Source organism: Manacus candei, unplaced genomic scaffold (genome assembly GCF_025592945.1).
Source record: "Manacus candei isolate 608988 ecotype Guabito, Panama unplaced genomic scaffold, ASM2559294v1 h1tg000014l, whole genome shotgun sequence".
NCBI lineage: Eukaryota > Metazoa > Chordata > Aves > Passeriformes > Pipridae > Manacus > Manacus candei.
In genome coordinates, this window is record NW_026138062.1 from 3,093,623 (window position 1) to 3,108,009 (window position 14,387).

Below are 14,387 nucleotides of genomic sequence, written 5' to 3' on the forward strand. Positions count from 1 at the left end.
TGTTCCACCCACCTTCTCCCATCCACCTGCCCGGAAATTCAAGAGTTGACATAGAAGAGTTGGCTACAAATGAGTTGGCTTGAATCCTGCCCACACCTGCCTGCAGCTGTACCACTGGCTCAGCCACGCCCATGAGGAGCTAGGCAGCTGAGGCAGAGGCTGGTCAGTGCCCTGCACTTGGCCCCAGCTGAAGCCCACTGGCTTAAAACCACCTGGGGACAAAGACAGAGGTACCATCATGGCAGTATGGACATTGAGCTAAGTGACTTTGACTACGCTGCTGAAGAAATTCCCTACCACGTTGCCATCAGCTTCTTCTACATGCTGAGGGGCTGTTTAATTTTGTCACTCACTGTTTAATTAAATAGTAATCTCTACAGGACAGAGTTCATTGCTTGCAGCTTATCTCAGCATCTGTGGCATTATATAAAAATATCAACACCTCCAAAATAATACCTGTCAGCAAGTCTGCCTTCCTTCCTAAGGCACGTATTCAAATATTTCAGAACTTTAAAAACAATCACTGTCTACAACAGGAGTATTACATTAGGTGCATCCATGCTGTTGGTTGCAAACTGAATGCAGACCAGGGGCAGGAGCATGACTGTTTTCTGTTAAGTGAATCAGAGCAGCCAACAGAGAATTCCCAGTGGCTTTACACACTAACTGTGGAAGGACATGCAATAGCTGAGCTGACAAAGTCAAAATGAGGTGCCCAGCTGGGACAAAGTTAACTCAGCAGAATATTTTTGAACAAATTTGGATTGCAAAGTAACTTAATAGCAGATCAGCACTTTAAATCAAAAGGTAACTGCAGTTTAAAAATGATATTATGGCTTTAAGCTGAGGTTTACTGCTCTGTGAAACCATAGATTTAGGACCCAAGGAAAAGCTGGAAAAACAAAGGCTTACTCAGCTTGAAAAGGAGCTAACTGAAAAGGAAAAACAAAGTAAAAACATGGAAAATCTAAAAGACTAAATATTGTTTCTTTCTGTTAACAAAAGTGGCCCTTCCCTCTACATACCATAATGTCACCTTTCCACAGCGGGCTGTTATTGCACCATCATCCAATTTTTGAAAAACATCACACCTAAACAGGAGGTTGGCATCCACCTGTAAAGCCACCAGCAACCAGAATGACATAGGGGTTATCTATTTCAACATGTGCTCCAGGAGTCAGGACCCAGCAAGCTCACTAGATTAGACTGATCTGATAGAGAGCAGAACTTACCCCTTACAAATTGTATATATTTATCTTTTCTCACAACACACTCTTAACCCCAACTAGCTGGGGATTAACTCCAACTACTGTTAACCTTACACCACAGTTGAAGAAACAATCAGTATTTTATAACATTTGAAAGAGCCTTCTTGGAGTACCTGCAATAAATGCTCCTTGGTGGAATGCAATTAACACCAGTAGCAGCCCAATGAAAAAAGAGATACAGAGAGGGTGGCTGTGCAGCACAAGTCCTAGGAGCAACTATATGTCAGGCATCAACCAGAGTCCTGGATCAGGATGTCAGCTCTCAGAGGCAGTATCACATTCCCCTCTTCTCAGAAAATATCTGCTAACTCTGGAACTGTGCTGGGTGGGTTTGGTTAGCACTAGTCTGCAAAGTGCTGTGCCCTCATTCAATGATCTAACTCATCACATCACAAGAGTTAACTCACCCACTCTGAGACTCTTTTGCTTTTCTTTTGATTATTTAGTTAAAGAGGTATTAAACCGATTAGCACCTGATGGTCTGCCTGCTCTGCCTTTCAAATAATTTTCCATTGTCACTTTTCTAACGGAGAAAGAAAAGCTCAGCTTTCAGCACCAAAGATAAATTACCAAAAAATGCCTACACCAAGCAAATCAATCTAGTCCAGACAGATCTAATCAGAGCAAGCAGAGGGCTTCTGTGTGCTGCTGCCTCTGCTCAGGTTTCAGTGGTCAAATGAATTAACTGAGAGTCCTGCCAGGGAAGAAGTACTCACTTCATAGCTATTTTGCAAAATTGTCATGTTTCACTGTCATTATTATGTTAAGGACAGATAATTTTTAAGCCTAATGTACTCTTCCAACACTCTTTCAATTTGTAGAATGAAGCTAGACCCTGAGGGTGTCACAGCTGTGATGCTGCAGAATGGGAAGCTGGTCTGTGAAATCTTCCCAGCCTACACCTATTTTGACAGAAATGGGACCTGGTCCTTTGCTGCTCCCTCTTTATTACTGACAAGCCTTGCTTGTGACATGTTCTTCAGAAGAGTTGCCATGTAGAAACACACATATTTGGCAGGAGAAAGCTTCATCCAGAGTTATGGTCTCATTTGCATATGTCTGTATCTGAGACATCTGAACAACAGAGTAAACACGAATAAAGCACAATTCAATAAACCTAGTCTGTTAATAACCAACACCTGCGACTTTCACAAATTAATCACTACAGTAGATCACAAAGAGTTAGTAAGAAGGGAATGCGAAAATGCTAAACTGCATGAAATAACACAGATAAGTAGCAATCAAGAATCTTACCACAGAGCAAGTCTCTGCTCAATTTCCTTGAGAAAACCAGTATGAAATTTGTGCAAAGGTTCGAAGTTGGAGAAAATGAGATTTTTCAGTGTTTCAGGCATGCAATCTTCTTTACTCACTGCATTCTGAAACCACTACAAAGAAAAAAAGAAGTGAAATTATTGGTGGGTGGAATGCAGCAGGTATGATCATTTGCTGTCTTCATGCACTTAACCCAAATACACCTAGTGCCTAGTGCCTAATCCAGCAACGATTTAGCTGGCACCAGGAATACAACCCAGGCTACCCCTGATACTCCTATGAGTGAACTGGTGAACTGGGGCTCTTATCAGTGGTCAGGCCCTGCACAATTGAAAAAGGAATTCCTTTCCCCTTTGCCATCACTGATCAATACAAACTGAATTGGCAAATGCTGTAGGTGCAAGAGAAAGAGCATTGCAATACTTGCAACACTTCCAAACAACCCAGTAAAAACAAAAAATATGCTCTGCATTTTCTTTTGCTGAGTTCTGCCTGAAATCCCTTCAACAGCAGTTGGTACACTAAGCACACTAAGCACACAAGCCCATGTTGCTGTGTGCAGGTAGAGAACATCACACACTTTGCAAAATGAACAAGTGGAAGACACTACTATGAGAAAACAGGATGGGCAGTGCCAAACATTGTAAAGACTGAAATAGGCTCCTCCTCAGTTTTCCTCCATACTCTTCTAATTTCACCTTAACAGACCTATGGGAGAAATAAAGAAAGCCATAGGACTAGATGGCTTGCCAAGGTAGCAATGACTATTGCCTTCAATATGGTAACACTACTCCCTCCTCACTGCCCTAAGGGGTTCCAGCTTGGTTGACTTCCAGCAATGCCTAGAAGCCTGTTTGGATCACAGAAGGCTGTTACAGCAGTCTTGCTTGACACTGCATCAGCTGGAGCTGAGCCAGGCTTGGGATAAAGAGAGATCTCTCCCAAGCCTCCCTCTCCTGCTTTATCTCCACACTGAGCAGAGTTAAGGTGAAGCACATCTACCAAGCCTCAAAATTCATGCACACCATTTGTTCCTTTTCCAATGATGCTAGATACTTATTCACTCTCAGTGGCCTCCCGGGCCAGTCTTTGTGGAGCACAGCTGATACAACTATGCTAATGACCAGGCCTATCCCTCTTGGCGAACCAGCAAATTCAAATTTGCCTACCCCAAGAAGAAAATGGGGTTTAGCTCTGAAGAGCTAAAACTTTGTTTCTGCAGCCACTGGGTGAAATACAACATATCTGCATATCTGCTGTTGAGACTGCAGCAATGACCACTGTCCCACAGAACCTGGCCTCTTCCCTCATTGGCCTGGCTTCTCACAAAGCCGGGGTAAGTAGCAGTGGGGCCACAGTTACTTTTTACTATAAAAACCATGCTATATTGGCTATGTCTGAGCTGATGTCAGATTAGCTTCATCTGTCATGTGGGGTCCTGGAACACACAAGAAGCTGAGGAGAAAGTGTGGCCCTGGTTCCCAGCTGGTCCCAACACCCTCCCCTGCAGCACGTCCTCCTTACCACAACACAACACAGGAGTGGGCAATGCACCTCAGTGGGCAATTAAAGAGCTGAGAGTCCTGGAGCTGACTGAAATAGCACAAGGGGTTTTGGATCCAGTGCTCTTTCACAGACAATTGTTATTTCAGGTCAAATCTTCCACCAATATTCTTGGAAGTGAAACAAGACTATTGGTGTGTGTGCAAAGATGGCACACATTTGCCTTGACGATTTTAACAATCGCACTCTGATCAGATACTGCAGAATAATGATTCCTTTAACACACAGTTTCACTTACTGAAAAATCAGAATTATTCAAAGAGGTACTCCACAATATTTCATGTTAAATGGAGGGCATTTAATCCAGTAGAAAACATTTATATGTGCCCCTAAGGAGCTACTTCAGTTTTAAGAGAAGTCATTGAAAACTCACAGGCATTTTAGTAATTACAACCACAAAGCATGAGAGCAAGAAAATATAACTGAACTGTGTCCCAAGTTCCTCAGCCTGATATAGTTTCATAGTGCATGTTACTAACCACAGTGCAAACCTCTACTTTCTGGTTTTTGTGTTATTTCCTCCCTGGAGGAGCACTCCTGTGCACTGCAAAGAATACCTACAGTACAGAATATAAAAGTAGCACGGAACAGTTAAGATGTTAAATGGAGCAGATGAAATACTACTGCTGACTAGAGCTTCACATGTTTCATGAGTAATGCTCCAGTAAACATACCGATGTGATGACTTCAAGGTCCTTCAGGTATGTTCGTTCTGTAGTGGCTGCTTCTTTAGCAATGAAGTAAGCTTTCTCAGTTGGGAATCTCTGTAAATTGCAAACACATTAGGTTTTCCTCTGCTTTTATGAAGAAAAAAAAAGTCGATAATGAATCACAAAGACTGTTACAAACCAGTGACCCTTGCTTGTGGTTACCGTGACTCATGCTTGAATGTTCCTAAACCCTGAAGCCCTGAAAACAATCCTTCCTTGCAAACACAAGAGAACAAGCACTTTCTATGGGTTTTTGGGAGACTTCTTTTTCAGCCATGGTGATTTCTACTGCTTTGGGGGGCTGACGTTCTTTTAAGTTTATTACTGGAGCGGGACACATTCTGAAGTTCACAAAGAAATCCCTTGAAGGCTAGATGACCATTTGAATCAAATGTAAAATTTGACTATATGACAAAAAATTGTCTGATTATTATAAGTTTCATCATCAGGATGAAAATCCACAGTAGAAATACTCTCAGAAAAATTCAAACTCATAGGATTTTCCCAGTGTGGCTGGACAACCTAACAGTGGGAGAGGGGAAGGATTTTAGAGTAAGCTACAGATTTAAAATGTCTTAATTCTGAAGAGCTGAAGGAACGCAGCTGATCTTCCTCTGTGTTGCTCAGGAAGCAAAACTTAAGAAAAAAACATCCATGGATCCTTTTCCTCTCTGTTTCCTCCCTGAAGACAAATGATGCAGGGGATACGCTAGGAAAGACATTAAGTGGAGACTGTGTGGGCATTTCCTGGTCAGTAAATACCACCAAAGGAACCATGATCAGCTGGTATATACAGCTGCCACTGGCTGCTCTAACCTGGACTGAAACAGAATCCTAAGTCTATTAACTGATTCTTGGGTTTTCTTGTTCTCAGATTTTTCTCACATATCTTGCTAACTACGCACAGTGGGAAAAGAGATCTTCCTTAAACAAACTCCCATTTTCCTGCAAAGACACCTGAGTTTCAACTTTATTCCTCCTGCTCCAAGCTCAGGAGAAAAAACAGACCACAGAAGGGCAAAAGCAACCCCCTCTAGCCCTGCAGCACAGGAGGGATGAGCCAGCAGGCACCCAGAACACCCTGGCTCAGACAGACATTTTATTTTCAGAAAGTGATTTTGGATGTGATGCTCCCTTACGGTTTTTGCTGCCATAGTGAGTCTGAGCCAAACACTGCCAGCTGAACTCTGCAGGCTGTTGCTCCATAAGAGCGTTTTCTACTCCCACAACCAGATGCCCCCAGTGGTGCTCCCAGCAGAGACAGACTGGAGAGCCTGGGTTGGACACTGTTTCTTTTCTATCACCTGGAAATTTTCTATCTAGTAAGACAATGGAGTTGACTCTTTTGTTACAACAAACTACCAAACTCCACTGCTTAAAAACAAGTTAGACTTATAGGAGATCCTGTCCAAACAAGCTCTTAAGATTTCAACCAACAGGAATGGCACAGATTTATTATAACACATCACAGAAAAGAGAGCCAAGGCCATCTTCATATGCCTTACTTTTCTTTTCACCTCTTCCTCGTCATCAGTCCTGATGCATGATGGGTCATTCAGCAAAGGGCTGACCAAAGGAGATGACTGCTTGGCATCAGGGCTCAGGTTTGGAGAAAGAGTCATATTTGCCACTGATGGTCCTCCTTGGGAATTGATGGAAAGCTCTGAAAGGTGAGGGCTGCCAGTCAGAGACCCTGCTAGGAAAAATGATAAAAGAGAAGTTAGTTAGGACAAGCTCTCTCAAGAAAGTACCAAAAGGAGCTACAATTTTAAATTGCAGCATATGAAATTATGCTACAAGACACAGCCATCAGGGTCCTCAAACTAGCCCAAATGGCCTTGAAGCCAGAGGAACTGCATCCACTTGCATTAACCAAGGGACTGCTTAAGGGTCTTTTAGCTGATGGAATGGGCTGAAATTACTGAATCTGTAGGGAAGGGGTCAAGGCACACATGACTGAGCTGCAAGTCTTTACTGTGAGGGTGGTGAGGCACTAGTACAGATTGCCCAGAGAAATTGGGGATTCCCCATCCCTGGAGGTGTTCAAGACCAGGTTTGATGGAGCTCTGAGAAACCTGGTCTAGTGAAAGGTGTCCCTGCCAATGGCAGGGGGGTTGGAACTAGATGATCTTTAAGGTCTCTTCCAACCCAGGCCATCCTATAATTCTGTGAGCCTAACCATCAACTTAATATAAAAATTTTCACCACTGTAATCCACTCTATGGAACAGAATAAATACAACAATATGAGAATCATCCTAGGAATGCCATTTTTTCTAGCAAAGTAGAACTACAAAGACTCAAATCAGTACTTCACAGGGAACTATAGGACAGAAATTATTACAAATCTATATGGCTGAAGTCTAGAGAAAAACGATAACTTTCTACAGCAGTGTTGCTGCTAAGACCAGTCAGATCTAACATGAAGGGAAAAAACTACTAGTTTCCCAATTTCTACACACAACACAAGTATGTTTATTATACCTTGTAGGTCTTTCCATGCTCCTCTGATTGTTTGGGATGGAAATGCTAGCATTACATTTACATAAGAAAAGCAATACTTTTAATGCACAAAGCATGACAATTTCAGATTTTCACAGATATAAAGTCCCATTTAATTTTGGATAAAAATAATAAAGAATTAGACAATTAATTACACTTTCATGGATTCATATACACTACATTAAATATTACTGAAATTAGCATTTTGTCTTCTGGAAGGCAGCCAGATTACTGACTGCACAAAAAGAAAATTTGCCAAAAATGCGCAGTGTCCTCCCAGTTATCTCCTCCTCCAAACCTCTGAAAATCTAAATGTGTTTTAGAAGAAGGATCTGTCATATGGAAGAACATTTACATCTGTACCGATTTGGTATCATACACTAAAACTGAATCAAAAAAATGTGACAAGCTCTTGATTATGACTTCTTATGGCTGTCTAAGATTAAATGTAAAACACATACAACGCTGTATATAATTAAGGTCAAATACAATTTACTATCATGTGTTTGTGTCCTCCCTAAATTATGACAGGTAAATGTTCCTGTTGCTAAAAAACACAGCTGAGATGCTTTGGTAAATATAATATAATAAAAAATAAATATAATTAGGCCAGCAGTAAAACCTATTTATTTTCTGGAAGAACTCAAGATTTATTGCTAGAACATGAATGTTTTCCAATTCCAAACCAGTTCATGTTTATAAATCATTCCTTTGAAAAGAGAAGGAAAAAGCCAGTACAGTTATCAGTTTATGTAATCATGACAGTTACGTAGCCGATTATAAATCAGAGTCAAAGCAGTATTTGTCTGAAATAAAAGTCTATATTATTACAGCTAGCAAGAAAGGATTTACCAACAGTTTCACACTAAATCAATGTTCAGTGAAATTTGAGAAAATGTCACAGCTTGTTACACAAATGTCAATTTTATTGACACTAGCACACAACTATATACAGTATTTTCAAAAGAAATCGAATTCATCATTAAGAAATAGTGAAACAGATTAATAGCAAGGTTGTAAGGTTAAAATTATTTAACTACATTACAAAAGATATAAGAAAAGTGATATCACCTCAAACGTGGAAACAAAGAAATTCTGGCACTATGCCTGTCATACGACAGCAAATAAATGATTTGCACCTCTGTGAGAAGTTCACAGGCATTGTAGTCTAGGAGTTAAATAGCACCTATCTGTGATAGATAGACATAGATATATTGACTTATCTACCTACCTATCTATAATCCTAGATCTAACTTCTGAGGTACTGGAACTTTTATCAGTACTACTCAAGTATTTCAAACTACAAAATATTGAATAGACAATGAATTAGAAAGACTTCCTATTCTAGAGTTGGAAGACATAACTTGGGAAAAGTATTATGGAAAGTATCACAAAAAAATGTGCCTGGTGGCTCACAGCATTGCGTATACACCCATGATTAAAGACTTGCATATCAATGCATCACTGACATTCTCAAAGTCATTTTGCAGCAGGCTGAAATGCTGCATCCTCCCTTTTGGTATCAATGTGGGCATGAGCAGTGACCAACCACCACCACCTACAAGCAAGAGCTCAGTTAGGCCCCATCTGCCAGTGTGCTGAACAAGTGAAAATTAAAGCTAGGTATAAGAAAGCAGCTACATTACAAAAGGGCCTCAAAATTCTCTTACATTAGTACATTCTGGGGCCTGATTACAACCAACACTGCCATAAAGATCAACACATTGGGTGTTGCTCTGGTAAAGGTGGGAAACAAATTTGTTTTGCTGTAAGTCAGTAAGCCATGAAAAAATGAAAATGGAAGGTCTTCCCTCCCCCATTGCCAATCAACCAGGACATGTGTCACGCTGATGGGTCGTGACAATGCTACAGTGACTTTCTCTTTTTTACGGAGGTGAGGAATAAATAACCTGTATTAACCGAGTTTCATCTGACCTCCAGCCACAGAAGAGTATATTCCTGCAGGCTCTACTCATCAACTACATGCTGCAGAATATAAACAGAAACAGAAGGGAGAAGACCAATCTTATTTACAAGGTACTGCAATTCCTCACATTTTACCCTAAAGGATTCATTGACTGACAGGCAATTATTAGTATGTCAGTTGCCAGATATCAAATGGTACCATGCATTGGAGGCCTAAAAGGTTTGCAGCTGGTAACATGGAATTTTCTTTGCTAGTACTCCAAGTAATCTTTATTTAGATTCAGACTTGGGCCATCTTTCAAATATAATGGAGTCAGCTGTATACACACAAACCAAGAGAAGTACAAAAGAATGTTTATCTAAGGATTGCTTAAGTGCATACAAAAATTTTATCCTTGGTGGAGTGGGTAGGAATTAATAAGCATGTGCTTCAATTATTTTCTAAGCTTGGGTTTAAGATGAGAAACAAACACTGGTTGACGACAGTGACAAATAATGAGAATGTACTTTACCACAGTATGCCAGATTGGCTCATCAATGCCAAAATACCTGGAGTGGTTCTTAGTTCCACTGAGCTAGTTTATTCTCCAGGCATTGGACTAAAGTGTTGCAGTAGGGAAGGTGACAGAGGAGTAAAACTTGACTGAAATCTAATTTGAAAAAAAATCCATGAAATGACAATGGTATTTTACATGGCCATAGGATATGAAATTATGGGTTATCTTCCTAGCTTTACACATGTCCCAGATTGCTCCCCACCAACACACATGTTCAATGTGCTACACAAAATCAAGCCAGGGGCTAAAATCAAATAATAGCTATACCTTTGTCAAAATACACATTAGTTGCTTGCTGCAATTGGGTGGTAGGAAGGCATAGGAGTGCTGGCAAACTATGTGTGCCCTGCTGGACAGGAATAAGTTGTGGTCCATCCCACCAGCCACATCTGCTTTACTCCAGCCTTCCATCACACACAAATGTTAACCCATAGGGACTGGTGCTGAGGTTGGTGTCTATGGAGCATTGGGCTGGCTGAGTGATACTGCTTTAAAACATGGCTCATATCAAGGAAAAAACAGTTGAAATCAGTATTTTTCAGTTGATGAAGAAAGTCTGTCCCAGAGGTCAATTCACATCACAGGTGACCTGAACTGCCTGCTGCCTCCTTCTTTGTTGACTACATAGACAGCATAAGATCATCAGAAATCTTTGGTCAGAGACTTTAAGTTAACATGGGGGAGCTGCCCTCTTTGTGAGGGAGAAAAATGGGACTCAATGTATCCTGAAGATACTCCTCCTCTTTTCCTTTTCTCTTGTAGCTGCTAAATAACAAACTGAGGCCATTTAGTGTTCTGCATCTGCTTCAAAAGAAACAGTTCCCATCCATCCACACTCTTTTTTAACAGTGAGGAATAGTACAGCAGTGTTAAGATGCTCATGGGAGTACCAAAAAGCAAAAATGACTCAATTATGGAAACTGAGAGAATACATCAATCATTATTGAAGGTAACTGAAATTCTGCTGGAAAACTTCACATACAGCTTAAGAGCTCACCAATGTTAAAAGTTATATTATTTTCAAGGTTGTTATTATTATTATAAATTAAAACATGTTAAGAACCAGAAAAGCACCTTTCTCAATACCTGGAATGTTGCAGGGCCTACTTGCTCTTATGCCTGCTCCACAGCCTGCTCTGCAGTCAGGGGAGGCTGGTGACATCAATATCCCAGTTACTCTGCTTTAACATGGGATCAGTGTTTTCTAAACTCCAGTCTGGCAGATGGAACCCAACTTTTTGCCCCTTTGTCCTTGGCATTACTGAGCATATGAAGAAAGCATAATAAGAAAGTATCTAACAAAGCTGCCGCTGCTGTGGCCACACAGTCCAGCTTAATTTTCCATTTTCACACTGGTTGCATAGCTCTAACTTGTGTCTAAACATTTTGGTCAGAGAAAGATGCATAGTACAAAATGACATGGTGGACAGATAGCACCAGATAAAGTAAAAAGAGTTTTCATATACCAATCACTGAAGTACCTTAGATTGGAGAAGAGTTTAATAAGGGTGTCCATCCCCTCTCTCCAGCTGTGAACCAGGCACAGTCATTTTGCTGAAGAGTTATGGGATGGAGATTCTGCTCTGTTCTCCCTCAATGCAAGAACAAAATCCCACTGACTTCCACAAAAGCTTCAAAAGAACCAGTTCATCAAGCTGCGCTCCTCTTCTCTATTACATGAACCAAACTGGATACAGTTAGTTAGAAAAGTAGTTATACACAGCCATAAATTCATGTACAAACATCCCTGAACGCAGTACCAAAGAATTTGAGGAGAAATAGGAATTAAAAGCAACTCAGGAAGAGACCCAATCTAACTCTGCTTGGCTTGAAGAGGAACTTCATAGGGAGAAATGTTCACTTTTAATTCACAGCTTCAAAATGTGTGCCCATGGCAGTGAGTGGAATTTGGGAAAATGGTGCACCTTCTCAATGAACCAATTTCCTCATATTTAGGACAAAGCATCAGCTAGCAATTGGACAAAACAATTAAATCAGTGACAGTTTTACAGCAAAATACCAGTTAGAATGAGTAAAAGCCTTCGGTACAGGTGAAACTAAAAATAATAATAAAAAATTAATTCCATGCATACACAGTTAAATGGCTTGACATGCTCCTAGTCTCATCAAGCTTGGTGTTGGTTTAGTAGCCAGCAACCTCTCCAGTTGGTAAAGGTCCATGCTTTATTGGTATACTGCAGTATTAGACAGTGGTGAGTGTGAAATCAGACAGTAACTGCTGTTGGCCTACATCAGGGTATACTCACATCTTAAGAACAAAGAGCGAACATTACAGTCTGGGAAGAATGCAAGGTCACTGGGCATCAGTCCTTTGTCTAGCCTTGATCTTTCCAGACAGAAATAGAGCAACCTATAGAAGGATTCCCTGCTGTACCCAGGGTTAGGGTTGGTTTGCTTTTGTTTGTCTCTAAACCAACATGACATAGTGCTACAATATAATTGGAAGCCTTCATCCCCCATGTAAGTTTCTGCCACAGATACTGTCCATTTCAACAAGACATCTCCCTAAGACTGCAGTGATCCTGCTTATGAGCTACGGCAGACGCACTTGATTGCTGGGTGCAGCCTTCATTAGGAAATGAAGGGCAATCTGGTGTGCTCAATGGAGCCCAAATGCACTGGAAAAGAGGCTTTCTTCCCCCGCTTCCCTCCACTCCTCTGCTCCTCAACATGGTATGATTTCTCAGCTTGAGACTCACAACCTGGTGGTGGTTTTCATTAATTCTGACGTGAGGAGTGCTCTGTGAGACAGGATCACTGTAATAGGAGGTATTAGGTACTCCCAATACAAAATAGGCATTTCTGCAGTAAAAGGACATTGAGACAGTGCTCCAAACAATGCAAGGAACAGAAGATACACCATGCTTTGAGGATAGACAGAACATTGAAAAGGCTTTTTCTCCCAGAGAGGTACATGCTGACAAAACAGTGCATACAATGAAACAAAAAATGTTTCTCTTTAAACGGTATTAAACAAATGACAAAAATGAGAATGAAGTCCCCAGTATTGCCAATTTTAAAAATTAATTTTGACTATTGAGATTTATTTAAAAAAATCTATGCATGTGCACACACAGAAATCAGGAGAGGGCTGGATAAGTGAAACACTGCCAAGCTTACGAATGTTTGTTAGTGAGTCCAGGTGAGCTTCTTAGCAGAAAAGGGAAAAAATAAGGATTCAGCTAATCAAATATTTTTAAGTGCCTCATGGAAAAGCAACAGGCACGAGCTCTAGCATTCTCTGACGTAAACAGAGAGAACTACCTCTGATCTTTCTGAAAACCATCAAAGGCAAAAACCTGTTCTCTTCTCAAAACAAGATTTGCAGCATTTTAATCTAATTTTAACAAGTTTGAAAGCTCTTGAATCATAAAGCACTCATTTTCCTTCAACCTCCAGTGACAGCTGTATCATTACTGCCTTTAGAGTTGATTTTATCAGTAGGAACCATCAATTTTTATGGTTCTCAAGGGCCAAAACTTTACCAAAAAAAATCTTCAACAAAAATTACACCTTAAAACTCTAACCATTCTAGAGCAAAATATTTACCATGTCACACAAACTTATGAACCTAAGTCTTTATCTTCTTTACTGTAGTAACACCACCATTATTTACACTCCTACTTGTGAAAAGGATGCCCGTGAATACACAGCTCAGCCATGCATACAGGCTTTCCAGATCTCATAACATTTAAAAGTGCTCACTGCTTTTAATAACAGACAACATAAACCAAGCTTATTCTACATGCTCTTTATAGAACACAGAATTAGAAGACAAAATGCTCTGAAAAACTGCTATTTGTCACCCGAAGTAGGCTTTTTATTCATATGATGCCTTTGATTTTTAAATAGAAATTCTGTATTTTAAAATACCAATGGCATCACATAGCCTAACCACAGGGAAAACCACAGAAGATACTTTTGCTCAGGATCCACATGTTGCACAATTATTTTCATCATAAATAAGTAAATAAGATATGTGCCCTTGTCTAGGCATATTTCAGCAACTATAGAAACTACTGAAACAGAAGAGGAAAAATATTTTGCTAATGTCAGTTTCCTAGGATTTAAATTTCCTTCTTTCCTAGAATTTGACAGTACAAGCAAAATTTTTCCTAATGTAGCTTGACTAAAACCAGTCTGCTGCTACACACATTTGAGAAAAGTTACACATCACTCTAAGCTTTGGGTCCTCGTGATGTTAACACTGTGCATCTGCCACTTACCATCAGAAAACCCAAACCCATCATCAACAAGTAGGAGACATGAACGAGCAGCTGGGTTTCTGACAAGAGGACTGTTTTCCTACCGCTTGAGTCTGACAGCAGCTAACAAAAGAAAGACCTGTATATTAAAATTCGTTTCAGAAGATTCATATATATAGGGTTTCTCTTATTTCATATGGACAAGAGGATAGATCCCCTAAATGAAGAGAAAGAGATGTGCCAAAATACATAGAAACTGCCTTCTCAACTGAAGCTGTTGAGAGGGAGAGAAGCATTATTGGAAGACTAAAAGGGACTTTGGCTTCCTTCACTTTATTACATGCTTGAACAGAGAACCTCT

The 14,387-nt window shown here is 40.3% G+C and overlaps 1 protein-coding gene across 10 annotated transcripts in view; it reads right to left on the bottom strand.

Annotated features, from left to right (window-relative positions):
- The window catches only part of FARP1 (FERM, ARH/RhoGEF and pleckstrin domain protein 1), a 205,996-nt gene that overhangs the window by 25,123 nt on the left and 166,486 nt on the right, over window positions 1-14,387 (bottom strand). For 8 of the 10 annotated variants that reach the window (XR_007903382.1, XR_007903381.1, XM_051780599.1 and 5 more), the window contains exons 14-16: window positions 6,322-6,512; window positions 4,781-4,870; window positions 2,523-2,656 (exon numbers count right to left, since the gene is read on the bottom strand). Coding sequence is in view for 8 of the 10 variants with exons in the window: in XM_051780599.1 (XP_051636559.1) it covers window positions 2,523-2,656; window positions 4,781-4,870; window positions 6,322-6,512 (415 nt within the window). In the remaining 2 variants the exon portion in view is untranslated. The remainder of the gene's footprint in view (window positions 1-2,522; window positions 2,657-4,780; window positions 4,871-6,321; window positions 6,513-14,387) is intronic. The other 2 variants (XM_051780597.1, XM_051780595.1) reach the window with 1 other exon arrangement.